The sequence below is a fragment of the Harpia harpyja genome, chromosome Z (genome assembly GCF_026419915.1).
Source record: "Harpia harpyja isolate bHarHar1 chromosome Z, bHarHar1 primary haplotype, whole genome shotgun sequence".
Taxonomy (NCBI): Eukaryota; Metazoa; Chordata; class Aves; order Accipitriformes; family Accipitridae; genus Harpia; species Harpia harpyja.
Window position 1 is genome coordinate 34,620,023 of NC_068969.1, and position 25,314 is coordinate 34,645,336.

Genomic DNA, 25,314 nt, shown 5'->3' on the forward strand with positions numbered 1-25,314 from the left:
GCATTCTGTCTCCAACAGCAGCAGTTGGAAAGGCTATTTGGGGAGAACATGAGCCTAGCCTCTTTCTGTGGTTCAATCCCCTTGTACTGCTCCAGCATATCTGCTTTGTTAAGGATGATGGAGGACACATTCCTGCCTCGTAATTTTGCATCCATTTATGCACAAGTGGTCTCATGAATTTGTCTAAATGCTTTCGAGCTGCTGATACCATCTGCCTCCACAACCTGAGAGCACAGGTGCTTAGGTATAAAATGCTTTCTGCTCACATGGATACCTAACTTTCATTTAAATGGCACTTATAATGCTTTTTTAATTAAAAAAAAAAAAAAATCTGCCAAAGGCCTTGACCAAAAGCCCTTGCTGCAGAAAACAAAAAGGGAAATTGTTATAAAGTTTTCAATGCCTTGTGACCATACCAGCTGCCTTTCAAACAGAGCTGAATGTGTCATATATGATATCCACTTCTTTCATATTGTGCAATCAATGTTGTTGTGTATTTTAGAATTTGTTACAAGAACATTCAGTAAGAGGAAATGTTCAGTAATCAGCTTCATTCCAGTAGTGAATTGTTAGAAATCATGGCAGGGGGAAGACAGAAGAACAACCCACCTCAGCCTACAAGGAGAAATGCCAGACCAGGCAGGTAACAGGCTATTACAATGTCTTCCACAAAATCTCTGCTTGGGAAGCTCTGTGGAAGCAAAGCCACTGCTAGATAAATTATCTGTAAGTGCAATGTGTAGCATTGAAACAGTTTTTCTACAGAAGTAGCAAAGAATCGAGAGAATCAATACTATTACACTGTAATTAATTCAATTAATTACATATCTGCGTGGAAAGTATTACTGAATCTTCATTTCAGAGTAACTGATCAACTCAAGTAACAATAGTACCAAGACTTGAAAGTCTATCCTGAATTCTGACCCAGAAATTGGCAGGATCCTCCTACTGCTTATTATCTCTACATGTAAATTACCCATTAAGCCTCTGTATTTATTCTACATCATTTAGTATTAGTCCACTATTTTTTCCTCCTATGAAATTAGTCAGACTAGGTTTATGTCCATTAAGTCTTACTGGGAAAAGCATGATTAAACTGTAGGGTAGCTATACATTATTGTTTAATGCTTAATTTTAAAATAAAACCTACTTGCTAGCTTGTACAATACTACCACTTGGTTTAAACTACAGAAGTTCAATACATCACAGAAAATTTTAGTTGGAAATAGATACCCACCCAGCTTTCCCATTCTTAGACATTCCCCTGTGAAACAGCTTTCCAGTCTATACTGGTAAGTCACCCTTTCCTCAGGAAGTTGTACTAATAATTTTCCAAAAATATTAGCAGGGGATCCATAGCAACTGTTGATATGACCCAAAATGATTTAAGAACGATCTTAGCAACCTTCTGTTAAGATAACTGTATACAGCCTCCCCCACTTAGCAAAATCCCACAATATGGCAAGAAAGATTTGTATGTCTAAGAATAGCTACCTACACACATTTTTCAAGATGACTGAGCCATAATGATTTAAATCCTCCCTACCACAGTTTCAGCAAGATGTGCCTGTACAACACTATATCAATGTGTTTTGTTCAGAGTTTTGAATCTTTCTGCTTTTTTAAATCACACCATTAACATCCCTGACATTTTAGAAATAAAGTTTATTGATTTTTCTGTTACCACTGTTATAAATTAAGTGATGTAATGGACAGGATTATTGAAGTACTATAAAGAATACATCTTCCAGATTCTTAACTACGTATTGAAAAAAAGCAGACTCTGGATTAATACAGAAATAGTGCAGTTCTGTGCTGTTATTTGGGTAGTTTAAGTTTGGTTGACTACTTTTTGTATGACAGAATGGACATATAACAGAGATGATACTACTACCCGCTAAGTATCAAATGACAGAAGAAAAACACCTCATTCCAATGAAATTGAGAAATACATGTTGAGAAAAAAACAGACACAGACTATTCTGAAACTTATGATCAGTTCTTTGTGAGACAGAGTTGCTAACTCATCCATTTTTGTAGTGGAAGTGCTATTAGTAAATGGAAACAGCTTTATTCATTGTAGATGAGGACTCAAAAAAGGGTTGAATAGTCTGCACCTGAAAATGCATGAACAGTGCAGAAGGAAACCAGCAGAATCACCTTCAGTCCTAACTTGACTAGCATTGGTATCAACTGTCCACAGCTTTTTATTTTAAGGGTTATATAAGGTGAGCCTTTAAGCTAAGACTTGAAGCACTGTGGAGGATCTTTTAATAGAGCACCACATAGACAACAATGATCTCCCATATTTAAGAATTTATTCAAGGTTATAGAACAGCAGGAACACACTAAAGGAGAAATAAACTTTGAAGAAATGTGTATTTGCAGAGATCGCTATTCCTAAGTTAGACCATTAGGTTTATCTTTTCTGCAGTGCCACAAAGGAGAGGCTCATGAAAAAGTTTTATGAGAAGACACAGTGACAGAATAACACAATCAATGTGACCACAAGAAACTTCTCATTCTTAAGAATCCTGAAGGCTTTTTCACTCTTCTGGAAGCAGAATTTCAGACTGGCAGATCTGAGTTAATATAATCCTGAGGCTTAGATTTGCACTGTCCTCACAAACTGCCACATTTACAGTTGGTATGAGAATGCTCTGAATGTCTTTTTCTGGAGAGACAGCAAAGTGCTAAACAAGCAAAATGCTCATTTATTGTTGGCAAATCCAGAACCAAGGTATCACACATGACACATGTCCACTCCCACAGCTGGGGGGAATGTTCTGCACACATACCTCTATGCCAGATTTTGGTAACAGAAGTAACTGCATCTAAACAGTTTTGGTTAAAAAGGGCAGGAGGGGAGGGATGTATGGATACATGTGCTCTGCAACTTCCATAATCCTTCAGAGGCCTGACTCACAGATTAGTTTCATTCTTGTTTTACTGGGCAGTTTTTCAACTGTTGAGCCTCCTGTAATAATGCCATTTGATTTCTATCCTTGGATGTTTGATTTTACATTCCAACCTCACTAAGCATTAATTAAGCCTTAGCACATATACTTGATTGTGTACATGACACTGTTTTCTCAGGGGAAGGTCAGGCTTTATGACAACAACACAGTTAAAAACAAAATTTTTGGTGGTACTTGGTACTGACTGTGATCAGGTTCATCCATCAGGTTTTAAAATTATCTTGCTAGTTTGCTTCCACACAGGAAAAAAATAACTAAGACATGGACTTGCACAAGTGACAAGAATCAAAAATGGACTTGGGCACATATGTTCAAGGGCTTGTATCTAAAATTCATTAAGTTATGACTCAGTTTCATTGCAGCCTTACAAATGCATGTTTCTCAGAGTCTTGTCTCTCCCCACAGGAAAAAAACCCCACATTTCTGTCACTGAGCATGTGCATAAACAACTGCATCTTGAAAAGATGATTAGTTTATAGCCTATGCCCCGATATGAGTCCCAGAGTATGTCTGTGACAGCAATGCAGGTGGCCCGTAGGCATTCATGCAGCATGCCTACCAAAGCAGGTCTCGCACAAACCACATCAAAAAGAAAGACGAGTAGGCAGTTATACCTCCCTTTACTCTACAAGCAAGTAGAGAACTCACCTGAGACACAAGAGACCTAGACTGAAATTTCTTTTCTGCTTGATTTAGAGTAAATCTCTTAACTTCCTAGGAGAGCAGTTCACCATTGACCTACATGGTATTCTGAGGCAGGAATGCTTTACTTTCCCCCGTTGAAGTTGTTCGACTTTGTACACATTTTTACAAATACCCATCAGGGCAAAGAAAGGATGAAAAATGAGCAGTGCATTCACTCATTTTCCAATCCAGTAAATATTTTACTGTTTTTAAACAACTTTCAGAAGGTGCCTGGAAAATATATGGGTCTCAGTTTATCTTCTAATAGGTGACTGTATACATCACCAATCCAGTACCAGGTCACACTCTCTGGAGAAACCAATCACTCAAAGGGATGTGGAGACTACACTATTGTCTTGGTCCTTGATGCAGGTACTTCAAAATAGGTTTGAAGCACTTAGCCACAGCAGGATGAAAATTCATGCACTGCCAATGCCTATCCCATACCCATTCTAACAAAAAAGGGCTTCAGTCTTGTAGACTGTCATCTCAGCAACTTTTCATAGACCATCAGTTATCTTATAGCTGGAAAAAATGTAAACATGGATCAGTAAGACAGCTGAGCATCTCTGTTCATATTTTTTATTTGTATTTTTAAATAGTTCAATTATTATTTGAAATTTTGGCCATTAGACATACATTAAAATTTTCAAAGCAGCTTTACTGCTGTATGCAATAATGCATATAGCTTATATGGAAGTGTGTATATAGTATTTAGTGAAGTTATGCTCTTAAATCTTCATGATGACCAGGCCATAATTTTGAAAAGCAGGCTTCTAAACATTAGAGGAAAAAATTTTATATTCTCAGGTACTTATGGGCTCTGTATTTCCAACTTCTGCAGCAAGGACCTAATACCATGTAGTCTGAAGACAGAAGTTCTGGCTATAACCATATAGTTAACTTCTGCTGCTTCACATCTCCCAGTCACGTTGGGAGAGATTTCCAAAATGATAAAAGGTAAAATGTAGCCTTTACAGATTACCTAAACTTTAGTTATCCTGTTTTTTTAAATTCCTGGTTGTTAAATCATGCACTACCATGTGGTAAAATATGTTCACCTTTATAATCAGGAAGATTTCTCCCCCTTTGTTTCAATTCTATTCTCTACTCTCTGTTCTTTGTTTGTGAACCTTTTTCCTACTCTTGTGGGTTTTTTTCTTTTCAAATTGCCTCATCATTTAGCATTTGACCATGGCACTTTTGGACTGCTGCCAACTTAACTATGCCTCTGGTATATTATACCTGGATACTAATGTGGTGGATCCGCTGTTCAATTACACAAAGAAGGACCATTATGTTTGAGCTGTTTTACACAATGCCACTATGTACTTACCTAAAACTGTACTGGACTTCTCCGATGAATATCAGAGTATATGTGAGAGAAATATCTATCTCTCTTGCCGCCATCCATTACCACAATGACTTACTTCATCACTCTTTTGTCTAGACTTCTCTTCCCATTTACTGTAACTTTCTTTTAGCTGGATACATTTGCCCAAGTTTTTGGAGAATGTGTCTTGTCTTTGTTTTCCACTATTAATTGAAATCTCTCCAGGACCCTTAGTGTTATTTTCACATTCATCCTATTTGCAACTTCTCTCAGTCTGACATACATGTCTTTTTCTCCCCCTGCTCTTTTCCAAACATCTAGATCTCTTATTTGCTTTTAAGGCTGATATATAACTGGCTTAGTAAGTACTTTTAAAAAGCAATGCAGTCAGGAAAAACACCAGGGCTGGCTGCCTGAGGAGCCCAGAAGGTTACCCAGCATGGTGGTATGGGGAGTGCAGGGCTGTGATTCCATCCTAAGTCAAGCTGAACAGCAAAATCCAACTGAGGAAGGCTCTGTCTGCAGTTCAGGAAAAGCTACAAAAACTTGGAAGGGAGCTTCTTGTAAAGAGTACATTTCTAGCATCCATTAATTTGAAAAGGTGAAGAGACATTCTTTTGTGTAGAATGTGTAGAGAGAAGTAACTAATACAGGATATCCTCAAAAGCACTCGCCAAGTTACAAATAAACTATTCAGGACACAGGCATGCAATGTCTGCAATTCCATTTCTGACTCTTTCCAAAAAGAAGCTAAAATCACCGTTGGCAACGGTTCTGAAATGCAACAGTAATCCATAAATACTCTTTAATTTTCCTGTCATTGCAGAATTAAGCTACTTCCAGCTCACACACAGATCTTACCAGGTGTGCTAAATTGATGTCATTATAAGCCATCAGGAAATACCCACAGAGACCTGTAGCAACATTTAGAACTTTTGTTAAACAGCTGTGTGTTATAATTGATTTGTATTATTTAAAACAGCTAAAGCAAGTTATCGCCGGATGTAGAAAAGGGATGACTGAAGACTCCAGGGAGATTTAACTCAGAAGAAAGCCAATCATAGGAACTTCATTTGAGCATTTTAAGGTTATTACTAGAGGAAGTGCAATTAAATCATCACCATTTATCAATTATCATTATAAAATACTACGCAACCTTATCATGTTAATTTACTTATGAGAAGGTAACCAGTTGACTTCTGCTTTTTGCAAGAAAAAATCATCTAGTCAGTAAAAACATTTGAAGATGCTTTCTCTGAAAATGCGCATGACTTTCCACAATAATCAGAAGTAACTAAAAAAGTTCAAATTTTACCTAAAATTTGGTTTTGGCAATTCTTTGCAGCTTAAGCAATGTCTCAGTTCCTGATCATAGATATATTTTACCATAGAGAGTATAAGCCAAAATATAGTTGTATCAAAAATGTGCACAGGCATGGCACCCACATTTCATAAAATACATGGAATATAAGTCCCAAATGATTAGTGTAATATCCTGGATTTGGGAGAAAAAAAGGCAGTATGACTTCCTTTTCCTAAACTTCCAACTATTGAATCAAAGTGCAAAATCAGCAGCTAGTTAAAAGTTAAGTAACATTATGCATGGACAGTGCTAAATTCAATTTTTCTTTCCAATGGTGGATTGCTTGTAGAATTTAAAATTTGTATCTGGTTTGGAGCAAAATCCTAAAGCTTTTCCTTCTGCTATCCATGTGTACTGAGTTCAAGCTTGATTCGGTGAGTTTGCCCAATGACTTGCATTATACAATCTGTGTCCCTGCAGGCAAAGCCTAACCCACATAACAAAATGCGTCAGCAGAAAAGCAGAAAATGAAGAGAAAACTCTGTGTTTCAATTCAGAACCCTGATTCATTTGAGGGGGAAAAACACTCTTTTTCTTGTAGACCTAACTCTTGCTTTGATCTGAGGCTTGCAGGCTAGTGCTTACAGTATGTTTTTATTATCTTTCATAATTCCTTTGAGAACACTCTGATTTTTACTGCTGTTTTATGTTTGGACTGGCATATGCATCCCTCAGTTTACAAGGGGAAGTGTTTGTTGCACCAATGGTTGCTGCCACTGAAAATACAATAGTGTTGACACTGCTAATTGTACTGGTGCTTTCCTCTGCTCTGATTCAGCTGCAGAGATGTACACTTCCACAAACCATGCATTCCTTTGTCTTCTCATCACTTGACTGAATGACCATAAGCAAATGCACCCTCACTGACTGGTGCCTTTCTGCTTTCATCTCAAATTAAAACTGTAGACCTCTTCTTAAAGCTGCTTTCCCGGAGGCTCTCTCTCGCAGCCATGTGGGAAAGTACATTTTCAATCCACGGATGCAGCTGAGGCCTTTGGACCAAGTCCAATACTGATGTAAAGCAGGCTAACCTCACTGAAGTCAGTGGAATTCAACGGCCTTGAGCCACAGGTACACAGTCTTCAGGGAGAAGGTGTACATACAAATGGTGTAGAAAAAAAAGTGAAGTAATTCCAAATTATGTAGTGGGATTGCTCGAGGATCTTAACTTCTCTGGCTTCTGCTGCCTGCCAGCAGTTCCACTATTGTGCTATCAGCCTGAGGCACAGTCTATATTACTCTAGGATAAACAGTTTACTTAGTTTGTAATCTCCTTATTTAATGGATAGTCACCTTGATGTTATGTTCAATAGTATTTTGCTGCTATAACTTCGCTAATTTCTCCAAAATGTTTTTCCTTACATCTTTGTCACTGGACTCACATTGGCTGAACCGCCTCTGGAGACGTGTCACAGAGACAACAGGTTCAGCACTCCACACATTTCACCACCCATAAAACCTGTTTCTGCAAGCCTTTGTGTGCATGTATCTCACACACATCTCTAGTTATGAGATGCAGGACAGTTTTACTTTACTGTTCCTTAAGAGGCAAAAATAATCCCTGGGTGGGAGTGACCTGGTTTTCCTTTTGGCTTCCACCACTCTGATTTTACACATTCCAAACATATTGTTTATGCTTTATTCTCAGTAGTACTGCATTATGATTTATTACCTATACAGAGCTGTAGGTTCTTGCAGTGCTCTGCAGATGAATAGAAAGAGACTGTGCTTTCTACAGAGGAGCTTGAACATGGCTTCAGGCCACAGTAAGCGTAGAGAAGGCATACCAACTCTCAAGTGCACATAGCAGATTCTCCCGTACATTTTTGCAGGTGGGAATATAAACTACCCACAAGCCAGAACAGCTTAGCTGGGAAATACCAGAGATGTCAGCCCTAAAGGATACCTACCATCTTACCACAAGGTTACTGGTCTCTGTCTACTACGAATGCAAGAAGGTGGATGCAGTGAAGACAAAGCTAATTAAATCCTCTGCCTCTCTATGCAGAAACAGTCATGATTCAGCTACACATCTGAAACTTCAGCTATAAATCACAAAACTTTACTGAAAAATCTGAACTGCAATACTTTCTTGTGCAGGAAATCAGTTATCTGCTACCATATTACATTATTTTATTAAAACTAATTTTCTCATCTTCATTCTGCAGTAGAGAAGTCAGGTAATTAATACTTTATGTAAAAGCGTGTATTACAAGTATCTGCAAACTCACAACTGGAATTCAGACATGCATAGCAAACATCAGAAAACCAATGCTCGTTAGGTTCTCAGGGAGCTATTATAATATAAATAATAGTCCATGGCTGCAAAAACATGAATGCTGCTTGCGATGCCATGAATGAGTACCATCTACAAATAGGCATCCTGTAATTAAATTGTATTAGTTGAATTAAGGAAACACCTGTAGAACTCAGCTGAGGTTACATCCCTGTTGTGCCAGCTGCTGTGGTAAGAGACCTGTGTACCTGGAAACAACTAAAATCAGAAAGTGAAGGAAGGAAAGGGAAGGAAGAAAGGACACATTAGTAGCTTTGTCTGATGATAAAAAATTCACACCTAGAGTTTCCATTCTTTGTCCAAACTTACCATGGAGGCCTGGGGCTGAGGGAAGAAACCAGAGAAACTGACTCAGCTCTGAACATCTCACTCTTCCTTGAACAAGTTTAACTGTTTTCAAGAGAGCCATCATGACAAGTCTGGGAACGGTTGCTGAAATGATCTGGTGATTTTAAAACCACTTTAAATAAAAGTGATTTGAATAGCTTTAAAAGAAGGCAGTGATATCACAGTTTACTAATCTGCTTCCTCTTGTAAAACACGGCATTCATTAACTACTGATTCTTAAGGACATTAGTCGGCAATAACTTATTATTTGACTGAGAGACCAATTTTCTATCCTTCAATCCTAAGGATTGCAAGTCTATTTAAAATTGAAAATTACACAGTCTTTTTTGGTAATTTGATTAATAGACAATCTGTGAAATGTTACATTAATATATTTTACTTACATAAATAAGTCTACTTTTGTATCTACCCAAATCCATGATTACTCAGAAACTGCCTGAAGTTTTCAGGATTGGCTTTGGAAAAGTATTTTAAATGAGAGATACTTCACATTAAGTCTTACATGGTGAACACCTCTATAACCTTCAAAATCCAGGACTGAAACTATTGTTGGTAACTGGCTCAGCACAACCTCAGTTAGACTTTTATATATTTTACATGTGTCCAAGAGGGGAATAACGCCATTGAGGATTCAGGCATATATTGCATTCATCAATTTTGTAAAGGACCAGTGGTTTCTCACCTGCTGTGTAATAGTGTCCCAGGGCCCCTCCAGCAGACGAGCCTGGTAGCATGCATGAACACTTTTCCATATTTCATCCAGAGTTAAAGGTCTTCCATCTGGGCGGAGGGGAGGAAACAACCACTCACAGTCAAAGCTCTTAAGCATGATATATCTTGAATACAGAATAGCAAAAGTAAATCTGAAAATACTGATTATCTGGAAGATGATGGAAAAAATAACAGCAAAATGTGACTGAGCCCCTTCCAGCCCCATAACTCCAAAACAGCGTTGTTCAAATCCTGACTGAAGGTGCATATAAAACTACCCTAAATTCCCTGTTCACCCTTCTTCTCTGTCACCTGAGAGTAACAACTTACTGTTCTGGTTGTAAGGTGTGAAGTTACACTAATTTTGTAAAACACTGCTTGGGTAAGATAAATTTAAAAGCACAAAACAGTATCATAAACAGTTATCTCACATAAATACACACAATTCATAGTGAGAGAGTAGAAAACATCTAAGGAACAAAATTCTGCAAACAAAAGTTTACTGCATTTTGGTAACCCACATGCCCACAATTTTTTCTTGAGCTGCATTTATATGGCATTGTTGCATCAGGTTTTTAGTGATGTTAGAATTATGCCAAGATATTAGTGTCAACCACTTAGAAAATAAGCATGTTAATTTTTCCTGAATATTTGTTTTTGACAAACAGCAATAGAATATTTTTATATACTTTCAATAAGTAGATTCATCTTGGCATTTATTAGCTGTCAGAAAACATTACCCTGTGATAAATAGTTTTATTCTACTGACATTTTCATGTCTGTAAAATGAACAAGATTTATTCACCCAATTAACATTTCAATGCCATGTTTAGATATAAGTTAAAACCAGCTGCCTACAGCCTCTGTTTTATCTTATTTTCCACACATATTTATCAAAAAGCACCAACGTCTGATCTTATATAAGCACCATATAGCAGAAGCATGTAGCACATAAAGTATCTGAGGGTGTAACAGCATATTAACTAGCTATACTCTGCCATCCTTATGAGCGTGAGACTTGTCAGACCATCATGCCCTCTGTCTTATGATGGTAGATACCAGCGCTGTGCTGGAGATGGTCTAACACTGACTAAAAAATTTGTTACAAGAGCCTAAGTTAACTTAAGAAGGATGTATTTATGCTCAGATCATCTGTGTGCAGGTAATACGAGATGCCATGCATACTTGCAATTTTCTGTTTTCTATTCAACCTGCAAAGAGAATCCAGAGAAAGTCCAAACGTAAAATTTAGAACAACGCACATTCTAATGCAAAATTTGATTTGCCACTCTAGATTTTGTTCTGTACACCCTTCTTTGTATCTGTGAGTTTTTATAATAACACTTGAGCAAATTCAGATCGTACACATGGAATGGATTACTCTGACTCTAACTGTTAATCTCATTGCCAGAAATGATCAAATATTACTGAACCATTAATCATATTACAGTTAAAATTGAGTTTTGTCTTTACCTCATGGATTTTATTACTTCATGTATGAGAAGCACTATATCTTCAATCATATTTCAGTATAGAACTATTTTCATTTCAGACAAAAATACAAAAATATCCAAACTGAAAGTTTCACTTCACATCGGAGTGAGGTCACAGACAGTAAAATACTTCAATAGTTAATATAGAGTAATTGCAGTGTTTCACACAGGAACAAAAAATTGATCTAGGCATTCTGATTATGCACTTATATACTGAAATATGCTTGGACTTAAATTTTCCTACATTTTTAATCTTCTGCACTATTTTAATATATTTCACTAAGCTTTAAATGAGTTTGAATTAAGTGTGTTTTTTAAACTGAGTAAACTTTCATACACGCTCCCAAGTATTGTGTTCCTGTAAATTCTTATTTAACTGACTAGCTCAGTTTTCTAGATGGGAGGCCAGATGCAGCAGGAAAGAGTAAGTTATCAATACTTAAAATGGATGTGAGGTTCAGCTACGTAGCTGGGAACTGCAGGACCCTTGCAAAAAGAGACAGGGTGGATGGAAAGTTTCCCCATCCTCTTTTGTGGGATGAATACCTGAAAGCCTGGTGTTTTCTCTCTCCATTAAAAAAAAACAAAAAAACAAACAAAAAACCAAATACACCAAGATCTTAAAACGACTCATAGAAGGACTGTTTGTTAGAAAGCATCTGGGGAAGAAGAAGAAAGAGTTTGGAGCTTTTGCAGTCTGTTTTGGTTTTGTTCCTGTTTCAGTGTCAGAAGATAAGTGTGGACGATAAAACCCATTTCAGGTAATCTGGCTGGAAGCATGTTTTAAAAATCCTCAGTTTGTGTGACTTTGGTCATCTGCTTAGGATAATATAAGTGAATCCATTTTATTCGCAAGCTCCCAGATTTGCACAAAACACACATCTGTATTCTTCGGGCATTTTTGGACCCCTTTTTCTAGGGCTGCCAGCATTCACATGTTTAGCAGCCCCTGTTACACATTCTTGCTACCCACTGAGACCTCAAATATCCAGCTGGGCTGACAGAGCAGTCTGTAATTGTTGCTGCTAGCAACAAGGGGCCACTGTGGCACCTGCTGAGCCAAGCAGCCTCTCTGCTTCTTGTCTCATTCTTTCCTGTGATGGAGCTGAACTCAAAAAGTTGAGCCAGAAAAAGAAGGCTACAGCAGCATCAAGTCAAGAGAAGTGGCAGGAGAGGAAGGTAGAGGCTTCAGATTCACCCAGCAATACATTTACTCATCATCCACCCATGATGACACAGCTGCTGAGGTGCTTGCAGCTTGTCCCAAGTCTAGCTGGGAGTGGGTATGCAGACAGAAGTGAGAGTTTGTGGTTATATGTACGTTTTGTATAATTCACCTCATTAAATAATTACAGAGGGTGAAAGGAAATGTACACCACACAGCAACAGCTGCTTGTGGGTCATGCCAGATTTACTGTACCTTTGTCTGAAGCTCCATGCCCATAATGCCACAAATCTGGCAGGCAACACATCATCAGCTCATCAATACTAACCCAGGGTCTGCAAAATGCAGACTCTGAGACAATAAACTTGACATCTACCCAGCAAGAAGGCCAAAAAAGCCTGGGAAGTAACCAACTAAGATTTTTGTTAAGAGAAAGGAGATAAAGGATAGAAGTCAAGAACTCCTAAGCATAGGTTCTGTCTCTGCCATTAATTAACTATGGGCTCGAATCAACCAGTTCATCTGCCTTAACAGGCAAGAACAACTACAGCCTTTCTAGCACACACTCAGATTTTTATTATTTAAACTGTCTAGACTATAACAAACTTTTCTGAGAAAAGCTTCTTGATGGTCCATTTGGGGTTAACTCATTTATGTATTCTGTTTTCTTGATGTTTACTGAGGGCTTTTAATAAATTCTTAGATTTCCAATTAAAGGTTATTTGACACTTTTGGTGAAATGGTGCACAAATTGTTTTGAGGCTTCATTCTGGCATACTTTCCAAAGAAATACTTTTAAGAAACCATTGCCACAAAAGAAAAAACACCCTAACAGCTTAGGAGAATATCTGATTATACAAATTATTCTATTTTACTTATGTCCAAAGCCACAATAAAACCAGTTCATATGGGACATGGTCTTAGGAGGAGCTATCTTTCTGAGAAAGGACATAGTGGTTACATGCTTTTGAGTTCAGGCAGTAAGTCTGAATTCTGGAAAGTGCATCAGTCAGGCCCAGTATGGTTAAGAATACAGAAAGTCATGCCTTCAGGGTTGGAGGAAGTTACATTATCTTACAAGCTCACTCTCTCTAACCACTGATTAGCATGGTTTTTATTGGCAGGGATCTATCTGTATGTCAGAGAGTCAGACATATTTTGAGCAGGTCAACTTGAAAATCCCATTCCTTCTCTCTTTCCTAGAGGAGTTAGGCTGCAGTCCTTATTGACTCCTATTCTGCCCTTTCTTTCCAGAGCTTAGCCAGCATTCATGATTCTTCCTCTACCTTTGTAGGAAAAATAAGACAGAAGTGTGAGACAAGCCATTATTTTCTTAACGTGCAGGGTGATTCCTGAATGATGCCTGTGTCCACCTGTGATTATGTTGCTGCTACCTCATTGTCAGTGCAAGAGGTTTTTGAATATATGGCTTCAGACAACGACAGTTCAGGAAAAGACCGAAGTTCCTTGACATCACAAAGACTAAGAAAAGGGGAAAACACTCTGCCGATTAAAGAAAGCTTACTGGACCTAGCCCAGCCCATCTGGCTGATGCCAGCATTGAATGGGAAGGCTAATTGCCTATACCATCTGTCTCTAGGAGGGCTAATTGCTGACATCAGATATCAGCAGGGGTTCACGCATTTCTTCAGCTACCTATTTGGTAGTCTCAGAAGCCAGAGAAAGAAAGAATAGCTCCCATTTCCAAAAGGTATGGCATGCCTGAGACTGATTTTGGAGAAATGACACCTAGTTCTCTGAGACTCTGAGGTACTGAGGACCACTGCCTTGAGCTCCTGACACAGACTGGGACTTCAGTAGGTCTGAATTTAGGAATATATGCCACATGGGAAGTACCATGAGGTAGTGAAAAATGTTTCTTACATGTATATATACGTAGCCTAAAAATACCTTCTTGTATCCTATAATGTTCCCAAACATCTTTCCAGACAGTCATCACACTTAATCGTTATTTTCAGCTGAAGGATTTGCCCTTGCACAGAACAAGATCTTCCCTGTAAATCTATACCCAGAGACTACCAAAAAGTTTAGCTGTCTCTCAAAGTGGTTTAGGTCTGTTGCAATTAAAATTTCAACCCCTTACCTTGCACTACCTTACATATCAAACTTCGCCTCACCAAAAAAAGAGGTCTAAAGATGAATTCCAGAAAATAAGTTATTTCATCCAATTTAGACAGCAGCAAGGATAAGGATACAATGCAACTTTTGCCCTTCTGCAGGAAGAACTGATCTGTAATGTCTGAGCACAATTGCTAGCAGAGAGGATTGAAAACTGGATGTCCTCACTGACACAAGCTCCTGAATATGCCAACCATACTGAAGATGACAGGAAAATCTTCCCAGAAACTCTATTGGAAGCCTTTTTCCTAGAAGGGACTGTGAGAGACCAAGTCAATGAAAACTGGACTCACATACGATGGGAAAAAGGCAGGATTTAATTGTTCTAGAAAAGTTTTTAGGGATTCTATTTGGAAGAGCACAGATATGGACAGGCTGGCACCAGTTGCTATTATAACATACAAAGTGAGGAAGTGAATATTGCAAAACAAGCAAAACTACTTAGTCAGGTTGAACAGAAGAATTATTATTTCCTAGGCAGGCCTCGAGGTGTAATGGCCACTTAACATACTGCCAGAGAAGAAGCAGAGTTTTGAATTCAAACTCTGTGCCCTGCTGCTGGGAAAGGCAAGACGGGGCAGGGCTGTGGAAACACTGAAAGGATTATAGCTCACCTTCAGCTCCTGCAAAAAGCTCTAATTAACACGAGGATCAGTATGGACAGGATTCAAGGGAAACCATGAACAACTCACAAGAGACTTGTGAGGAACTGATTCTGTTACTTTATCTACAAGTAATGGCAGGCATTTAGACTGGGAAATTGATGTAGGTCTCAGAAGATTCTTCCCTGATTATTTCAGATGAGGAATGCAGTGAATATTATTAGTTGTCTGAGAAACAAGGTGAGGAGCCTATCACATGAAGACTATTACCTCAAAGGAAAAAAATCTCAGGGCATTACCTAGAGTTTTCCTCATACCAGGTTCAGGACAAGACAAAAGATACTTTGCACAGATATCCCAAGTGATTGTGAGTGAGTGTCATCTGCATGTTCCTGAAAAACCCACGTTGGGACCTTCAGACAGCATGGCACAGGCGGGCAAATAACTTGCAGGGATGACAGAATTTTTCATTTTCAAAAGTAAGCTATCCGTAAGTATGATCAGAGAATACTAGCTCAAAACATTATAGGAAAAGCACTATTGCCAGCATTTTGTATCCTTCTCTCTTCAAGAGTCAGAGAACGTTAAATGTTAAAAGAGAACGTTAAATGCTGAAGAAAACCCAGGTGACTTTAGAAATTATCTTTAAAAAGTCCTTGTTTTCCATTGTGAAAGGTTCCCCAGAAATGTTTTAAAACATAATTGTACTTGCAGGAACAATTACAGTTTTGTACTGAAAGGGGAGCTGTTGGCACATAATACTATGATTGTGCATTAGATCATCCACTAGCTTCTGTAATATCCACTTCCAGCTATAAGGAGTCATGTTTCAACACCTCCGATTCCCTGATGCTGACAAGCTAAACAACTTGTTTTGTCTCTGGGAGCTCTTCTCTGGTGATTAACTGCTTATGGTGAATACTAATTATATGAAAGTACAGTACAGTAGAAATAGTGTCCTATTTCCTCTACCTGCAGTGTCTCCATCCTCTTCTGTAGAGACAGTGCACAATTAATTCAGCTAAAACCAAGATGATGACATTTTTCAGGACCACAAATAGGTTAATCTGTCTCTTCCAGCAAAACTTTCTTTATCTTCCTGTCTGCACAATAAGTTTAAAGGCAAAACATTGCACATTTGTAAATGCTTGTAATAATTCTAGAAATGTATTTGCAGCAGTATGTGTGCAGATGAGTTCTGTTGGTGGTAAAGGCAGAGCAATGTCCCCAATTCCCCATGTCCCAGTTTGAAAATTTACCCCAAATTATCCATTCCTGAAACTGCACCTCAGACTAAAATCTTTCCACCAGGGAGTCTATGAGAATTTGTTCTTCAATTTTAAATCTAAAGTGCCTTTTAAAATGCTAACACTGCAAAATTAGAAACCATTAAACAATATAAGGCAGAGAGTGATTAAATCTACCAAACACATTCAAAGCAGCTTAAGCTACTTTTTAATTAAAAAGGAAAAGATATCACTGGCAACATTCAGACATCTTTATCTAGATAAAGTTAGGAGATCATTCAAAACACAGAAGATGCTGATGCTACCATACAGGAGACTGAATGAAATGACTAGAAGATTTCAATCCCTCCGCCCTAGGTACACAGTCTTCGGGCAGAAAGGAACAGAGCACATCCAGTGCTGCAGCGTGATCACTCTATGGTTGCTGATTAAATAAGTGACACTAACAGCAGCCTTGGAGGGAGGCTGTGTGTTCCTCCTTCCTTCCTGACAGGATGGTGAGTGAAATCACAGTGGCTATAGCAATTCAGTAATGGGTAACAAGATGTACATTTTAGGGAGGAAAGAAGATCAGTTAGTGTTTCAAGAGCCAGTTTTAACAGATAGAAAAAGGCAATACCTTATTGGTATTATTTTTTTTTTTAAGCAGAAAAATTTAAATAGAAAACAGCATACACTTTTAAAGGTACATTTAGACCCCAGCCTTGTGGCTCAAATTCAGGCTCCAGAGAAAGACACAGTTCTGCTGAAGCACTGTAATTATGTCCACTTCTTTTGCAGCCAAATTCAAACTTGCAGCTTTAAGTTTTTGTATTCACTTAAAGAAAAGAACAAGAAAAATGACCAGCAGTTTTAGTCAACCACAGGCAAGATGCCAGGAGCCAAAGATCAGCCTCCTTCAGGCTAAGATGATATCAGCTACTCCAGGCTCCTGAAGCTCTGTGTCGTGAGTATTACAAAATTTACTGGTGAACAGCTTCATCTCTTACTTTGTTATTACATATAATCATTACTCTGCTCCTCAATTTAATACAAAATCTGTGTTTTTAACATCTATTGCATCCAACATATTTTTACTCTGGCCTTTGTCTAATAGAAGATTGGTCTTACCTAAAAAGCATGCCCTAAAATAAAGCACAGGTACTCGGTAGCTGCTGGAGTACAAGACATGATATTCATAGCGAATCACTTCTGTCGCACAAACTCCAGCTTCTTGAATATCATCCAAAGACTCCTAAAACAACAAACACGAACACAGTAATACATTGACTTTTGTATTTGTATCAAGGGAAAAGTAATTACTACTATTGTAATAAATTCAATATATATAAAGAACAGAAATAACGGCAATCACCCCTTTCACAGCACTACTCATTTAAATTCCCAAAGGAATTTTTCAATACTAGCAAGAAAATCACAAAACTCCAAAACCTACAAAGACATCTTACAGACTTACTTCCACACACTGTGAACTATGTGTAAGCATTTGCAGAATTGAGGTCTTTCTAAGTGCAGGCTGCTTTTGTAAGCAAAAGACAGAAGCTCTCTAAAATCTTTATGGCACAATAACTGGTAGGATAAGGTGACTACAGCTGCATCGCTCCTCATTACCTTTAGAATAGACCATTTTAAAAGTGTACCCTTAAATAATCTGGTTTTGCTTGCCAGAAGACAAATTGAATGTATCCGCCAAAAACTTTCTGCTCTACTTTCTTTAAAGGCTTTTTGCCAGAGGTTGTTTTTGCTGATAATACGTCTAGAACTGAGACAATTTTTCTCCTGTTAATGTATATTTCAGGTGTAAAGTAACTACAATTTATTGTAGTTTTGAAATAAATCAGAAGAGATGGAACTTACTGCATTGAGATATACCCCAGTTGCAGCATAAACTTCCTAACATTTCAAATTAATACTCAAACAGTGCTAAGCACTCAGTTTTGACTTTTCTAAAAATTGTCAATATTCAACATCTCTGAAAATGGAACCATTAAATTAATAATGCCATTAAGATTAAATGTTAGAACAAACTTTCCAAGAAGACACTATGGGTGTGGACTTGTTCAGTTTTCAAACTCCCAAATTTACATGCATGAACTAAGCAACCATAATGCCTCACAGGTTGGGTGTGCATTTCACAACTTGACTATTGCCAAGCAACTGTGAATATTGGCTTACTGTCTCTGTCCAAGCAAAATAAAAAAGATTGAACAGAAAAGAAGAACCAGCATCCTTTGAACACTATGCTGGTTTAACACATGAGAAATTTAAAGCTATTTTGCATTTTTATCTCACATCCTTAAATCAACTCAGCATTGAATCGATCTATGAAGAGATATAAGAACTGATAAACTGTAACAGTAATGACACACAAAATACTTTCAATTTTTTTTGGTAGCCCACATAAAAGTGATTTCCCCAAAATTTAGTGTATTAGACAACCAGATGCTGCTGAGGGACATGGATAGAAGATCACAAATGGAAAGCCCAGACCTTGGGAAGCTACAGACCAAGGTACTGTAAATATATTTTTGGACATTAAATGAGAAAATCATAGATGCTCACAGAAGAGAAGGTTTCTGGGAAATTCTGGACAGCTGCAGGAATGGTTTATTTTACCTTATCAGGAAACAGATACCTAAAGCACTGAAAGGAAACGTTAAAGAAAGTGCTCTCTATGTTAACCTAGTTTTAAAAACTGTGTGTGAAGGGATACTAAAGACAACATGCCAGAAGGGACAATGATGATTACTGCATCTGACTTCACAGGCCTGCTAAAGTTAGGTATGCTATGCCCAGTCCCCATGTAAATGCGTAACGGACAAGTTCTTTTCACACGTCATACCCTCTGATCAGATGCGAGATACAGATTAAAAAAAATCTCTTGAGGAAAACAGAAATTTCTTGTCTATAGTAAGCTGAACTTTCTTTAAAACAGATCCATTTTCAATGCTTTAGTGAGAATAGTAAAAGAAAGAAGAGCAGCAGCCTGTGGGAAAAGAAAACAAAAAACAACTACATATTGGCTTTCAAATTCGTAGGGGTGGGAAAGAGAAAGAGTCTGTATTCGGAACTAAATTTATGTTAAAATTTACAAAACCCTTCTGGATCAACCTCCTGGAATCAAAAGCATACTGCTTTACAGACATTAATGTTTCGTCAGGTATTATGGCCTTGCCTGTTGCTTAGTCACTAGCTTACCTTGCCCTAAAAAAATACTTCTCCTGGAAATGGCAAGACTACATGTTCATGTTTTAAATACTATTGTTCTAGAAAAAAGCTGTATGTATACACATACTTCTCTCTCCTGCTTTCTGTATGTAAGGGTATAATGACTGTACACCCTCACATAAATACTGATATCTTTCGGAGAGCAGAGTATGTTTGGACACATTTATTTTGCATTATCCTGGATTATTTTGACTGGTAGTTTAGGCAGTTTCTGAAATCAAGCATTCAGCTGAATGCAATGCTTAAAGAAGCTTTGAAAGTGAGATTCTTCTGCTCTGTAACAAGATGGACTTCAGTCTACTACAAAGTTCCTACACTTATTCAAAATAAGTTTCTGATACTCAGATCTCTTATTCTGCTGTTTCTAGTGACAAGCGGGCACACTGCATTTGTGATCTGCATACAAAGGGAGATAGCTGAATCCTTCTTAGGGCTACCTCTAATCCCCTTTCCTTTCAGCAAACAGCAGTTTCAAGATTTCTTACATAAAAAGATACAGCATTGATGTGTAATCCTGTACTTTACAGTCTCTGTAAGTACGACGCACAGTATTTATGCAGGGGAAGTACATTTTGGAGCCTAAAAGTTTTGATGGTATCTCTCTAGCTGATGAGATGAACTTTGCTGATGAGATGAATAAATGAGCACAGTCATTTTAGGCGATCTTTGGAACATCTAAAAATCCATGCATGGCTGAATAAAGCTATGGATCCTCAGAGAGTTTTATATCAGCCCAAAAGAAGAGATTTATTTTTCACTTTTTAACCAACTACTGATAAAGCCATAAATATAAACCACAGGCTTAACATAAAAAAAACCCACAGAATTTTATTTTTATATACGTCTTATGATAGCCTATTTAAATATTTTCAAGTAATTGTTCTAGTTTCTTTTTATGTATACTGTTGTTCTACCTCTTTTTGAGCTAATGCTGAATTTTAGTTACTGTAATAGACAATATTGAAATCGATTTTCACTTCAGAAGATTCCATAACTGCTGCAAAACATTCATACATGTACACACATCACAAAGCAAATGCGTAATTTTGCTTAGATCTTGTAAAGACAAAACAAACATATCTGCATTAAAAAAATAATTAAAACATTAACAAAAAAGGAGTTTTGACCAAATTGCAATCATTAAAAATGCTATGAAGTAATTTGATTTCTCAATTTTTTGTTTCTGCTTTGCAAATTTGCTTGCACGCTTGCCATGCTTCAAGTTAAAACTGTGAATCCAGGAACTGTTTCCTAAACAAATTGGGAAGTTGTCATCAGGAAGCATCTGCTCCTCTATTGCTCTCATGCTGGACTATTGAGCAGATGTTTAAAAGCAATGGATGTATTAGAAAAAAGATAAGCAGCAACCACCTAATTAATCATTAGTTCCATCATAAATGAATTATCACTAATTTTAGTTGATATAAAATTGTTCTCAACCTTTAAGTATCCCCTAAACAAATTAAGTTGATTTGTTCTTTCTGAAACGGTAAATTATTTAAATCAATAGATAAGAAATGATGCTGCATGTCATTCTGAAGGCAAAATAACGTATTTGTACTATTTTTATTCCTGCTGATGAAGAAGGCCAGTTTAAAACCACTGGTAATAAGCTAATTTGACAGCAGGAGAGAGGTGATAGTGTGGTCTTGATACTCTTTAGTAGTAACTGTGCTCCACAGACTGGAAAGCAGCAGGAAGGTATAGGTTAAGGCAGGTCACCTTTGGAGAGAGGGCTCCAAAGGAAAGGGAAGGGCCAGGGAAGTGACAGGGTAAACTGGGAAGCTGACAGAATTACCTAATAAAGCAGGGATTTTTCCATGCTGACACCAAACATTTCCCTCTCTCCCCCTCACCCGCAGAGGCCAGCTGAGCCAGCCTTCCTTGCTCAGCCCAAATTCCCTTTGAAATGCAGAAGCAGGCCCTAATGCCCTTTTTGGTGGAAAAGCTAAGTGGTTTAAAGAACAGCGGGCACATTTCTCCTAGATCTCAAGTTGCTGTTGCCTTTCTCCCAATTCGCATGTTCTTCATCTCTTTTCTTGGCGTCTTGACCTCTATTTCCTCCTGCTGTAGGCCAGCCTCCTGGGAAATTCTCCTGCAGGAGCATGGCAGGATTGGGTTGCAAGCAGGAAAGGAAGGAAGAGGTGACGCAGGCACAGTTACTGGTACTGCTAGTTTTGTTGTGAGGGAGGAAAAAGGAGATGCAATCTAGATTAGTAAGCAAATCTGATTTCATTGCTTGGCATACATTTACACTTAATTTCATTTCAGCCTCTAAAGTTGAAAACAAATGTATCACTGTTTCTCCAGCGCGGCGTTTCTCTTTCTTCAGAGACGGCTGTGAGCTACCGTGTGAAACACAAGAGCTTTCAGGTAGCAGCTCCCCTCCCTGTTCAACACTTGCCCTTTGGCAAACAGGGAGATCTGAACATGAAAACTGAATAGTAGGACAGTGTTCATCAGACAGAATTAAAACAGGGCTTAATGTGGAGGGTGCGGCAGCGTGGTGAGATTGTATCTGTGCTCTTTATTCTTCCTCCTGGGTGTTCTCCACATTTATTTGGACCATGTCTCACTTTTTTGCCTGCAGCCCCCATGGGTCTAGTCTCTGCAGGTCATTTTGCTGCCGGTTTTTGTCCCTCCTGCGCAGAGTCTCACGTCATCCCCCACCCTTACACAGACCTCGACTCTCCGGATCTAATCCTCCCTTTCCTTTCCATGCTGGAAAGGCAGCGTGGAGTCGCAGCGGTCAGAGAAGAGGAGGCGAGTCGGACCTCTAGGCAGCAGCCCACCTCACACCCCCACGACCAGCTCGGATCATCCCCATAAGCTGGAGATTGGCAGGAGAGGGGAGCTTGGCTGACTGAGCGAAGGCTGAACTGCCAGTATGCCTGGTGCCTGGATTCAGGTCTCAAAATGAAGTATTACTTGAAAACTGCAAGGAGGCCTAGAAAATGAAAAAAATCTCCCTGCAAAACTAAACATGCAGAGGAAAAAAAACCCTAACAAACCAAGACTTGCAACAACCTCAAAACAATCCTAGCACATGGGGTTTTTTATTTTAATACAGTAGGAAAATGTGGACAGCTTCCTGAATAACTTAAGTGTAAGATGAATGGTGTACAAATGTCTTTGCCACCAGTTGCAGCATTTTTATATACATTAATAAATTGCTCTTTTATGTGAAGAATATATGGGGAAACCAACATCTCCATATGTTTTCCAGTGCCGCCATCATTAGTGACAGATGAGGCAATATGAGGATAACAAAAGAGCCCTGAAGAATACCAAAGTTACCTTATGGATTTATTTTCTGTATGCAGCTACAAAATCCTCCCCCCTATCTTGGATTTCTTCAAATTCAGTTAGCCAAGTGAAGAACCTGGTTAAATACTGCCCCTCAATAACAGACAAAGAAAGTGGCCCTTAAATCAGTCGGTGGTGTTACTAAATGCCATGTCCAAAGAGCCTTCTTTTGGAAGACGCAGCTACCTTGAAAAGCCACTACAGCACCAATGGAAAAACTCAGAGTTAATGTAAGCCAGCAATGGATTCCTGTGGCCACACAGATCCCTGAAATACGTCCTTTCCCAAAGGAAAGTCTTCTGACTGCAAGCCAGCACCCTGACTGGGACACTGTTAAAGCATCCAGTCATTATTAGAATGACTATTTTCCCCCCAAAAATACGGGTTACTAAAAAAAAAACCCACAGCATTTGTAATTCAAGGCATACCAAAAGACCAAAACCAAGACTTCTACCCTAAAAAGACAGAGCACGTCAATTGCAGTAGTCCCTCATGCATTAACAATAGCTTATAATGGTTGGAAATTAGATTTGTCTTTTGATTGCTTTAAAACCACTTTCACAAGTGAAAGCAAAATCTATTCAAGCAAAAGAAGCAATGGACCATGAAAACAGAACAGCTGTGAATTTTTTTTCACATAAAGGTGAGGAATTCTTTCAAAATCACTCTTCACTCTTCCCGGGTTGTCACATATAAAATGCAGAATTTGGTGGTTTCTCTCCTTCCCCAAAGAAACATTCTCTCCTTTTTTACGTAGGGAAGTGCAAAACTCCATTCTGAACAGGACTGAAGCACTGAGACACAGTGTATTAGGAAACCTCTTCTGGTGGAAACTACAGTTAACACCCAGCAAAGCTAGGAAGCAAGGCAAGGTAATCAAAGGAGCAGGAAAGACATGGCCCACCTGCTGAGGGATGATGGACTAACCTAGACTATTCAAAATCCTTAAAAGAAGGGTGCACACAAAGCTACGGCCACACACCTTGCACAAGAACAGAGCAACCTCATCCGTAAGCTGTAGGGATACATTTACTTCCACTACCTCCAACCAATATTTTTTGTCATTATTATTCCTCAGAATTAGGCATTTACAGCAGTCCTTCTTTCAAATATGGTGAGAAAAGAAGCAATTAGACATGGCAGTACCTGTACCTCCTCTTTTTTCCCTCTAGCCTTTCTACAAGAAAAGTCATGCAGGACAGGTAAGGTATGGACACCACTCTGCGTATCTCCCTCTGCAAGGACAGAAACTCCAGCTTCTTCTTCTGAGTACTGTAAACATCAGCCCAAAGTCCTTTCCTCTCTTTCATCCAACATATACTTAATTATTTCATACGAAGCAGAACAGCTTCCACAATACCTTAACACCCAGTGAGTCAGGCGCTTTCAAAGCAGCTTCCAGCCCCTCTGCCAAAGGAGGGAACCGAAATCAGGATGGCCCGTAACTTGCCTCGTGCTACAGGGCAATACAGGACAACCAGCAACTCCTCTGGCCATCTTTCGCAGGGCACTCGTGTTCTCAGAAGCCTTGCTAGATCCAGTCCCGGGAGCGAGACGGGCCATGGAAGTTCATGGCATGACCAACCTGGGACTGGATTCCCAGGGCCCCCAAGCACTTCCCAGGTTAAGGGGCAGGTGAGAAAGGATTCTGTCAGACCACATTTTGGCCAGAGCTGCAAAGTGCATCCACATCCTTTGGTGGATATAAAGTCCAGTGATTTAGATCTGTGAATTTTCCTACTCTAGGATTACAACAAAAAAACTGTGTTTCATAGAAAGTTTTGGAATTTCATTCACAAGCCTTCACAAAAAATACTTGCAAAGCACACCAGTCCTCAACAGTGCTACCGTATGAGAACAAGCTATGGATATACACAGGGGTGCACAGAGTTTTCAAGGCTCATGAAAAACAGATCAAGCAGGTATAAATATACATTGTTGCAGTTAGTTTGCAATAATTATTAGAGTAAAAAGAATTAAAATTCACTCGCAAGCAAAGTTTTACATCATTGAATTTTATCCAGACAAACAGAAACCAAATTGCACTATTTTCCCATTATTTTTGTCATTATCTTGCATTAGTACAAATTGGGAAAAGTTAGTGCTTCAAGGTTAAGTACTATTTCACAAGATTATTGCTTTTTTGAACTGAAGTGCTTCCAGGACTGGGCTCTATGGTTCAAAATAATATGCTTTATAATATGCAAAAGAAAAAAATCGCTACCCTAGAAGACAAAGGTAGCAGTTCACTTGTATTTTAATAGTTTTATTTTTTTAGAACAAGGATTATTATTTCTGCTTTGAGAATCTCAGCAGCAACCCAGTTTTGGCCATGCTTAATTCAATGGGGAGACTGACAGCAAATGCCTACAAACCTTTACTTTATAGAAGACAAACTCAAATCCTCGTTAATTTCTCAGA

The 25,314-nt window shown here is 38.5% G+C and overlaps 1 protein-coding gene across 4 annotated transcripts in view; it reads right to left on the minus strand.

Moving 5' to 3' along the window:
• Nucleotides 1–25,314, minus strand: part of ATG10 (autophagy related 10) — an 80,533-nt gene that overhangs the window by 11,194 nt on the left and 44,025 nt on the right. For all 4 annotated transcript variants that reach the window (XM_052777469.1, XM_052777471.1, XM_052777470.1 and 1 more), the window contains exons 4-5: nucleotides 17,470–17,593; nucleotides 9,685–9,782 (exon numbers count right to left, since the gene is read on the minus strand). In XM_052777469.1, coding sequence (XP_052633429.1) covers nucleotides 9,685–9,782; nucleotides 17,470–17,593 — 222 coding nt within the window. The remainder of the gene's footprint in view (nucleotides 1–9,684; nucleotides 9,783–17,469; nucleotides 17,594–25,314) is intronic.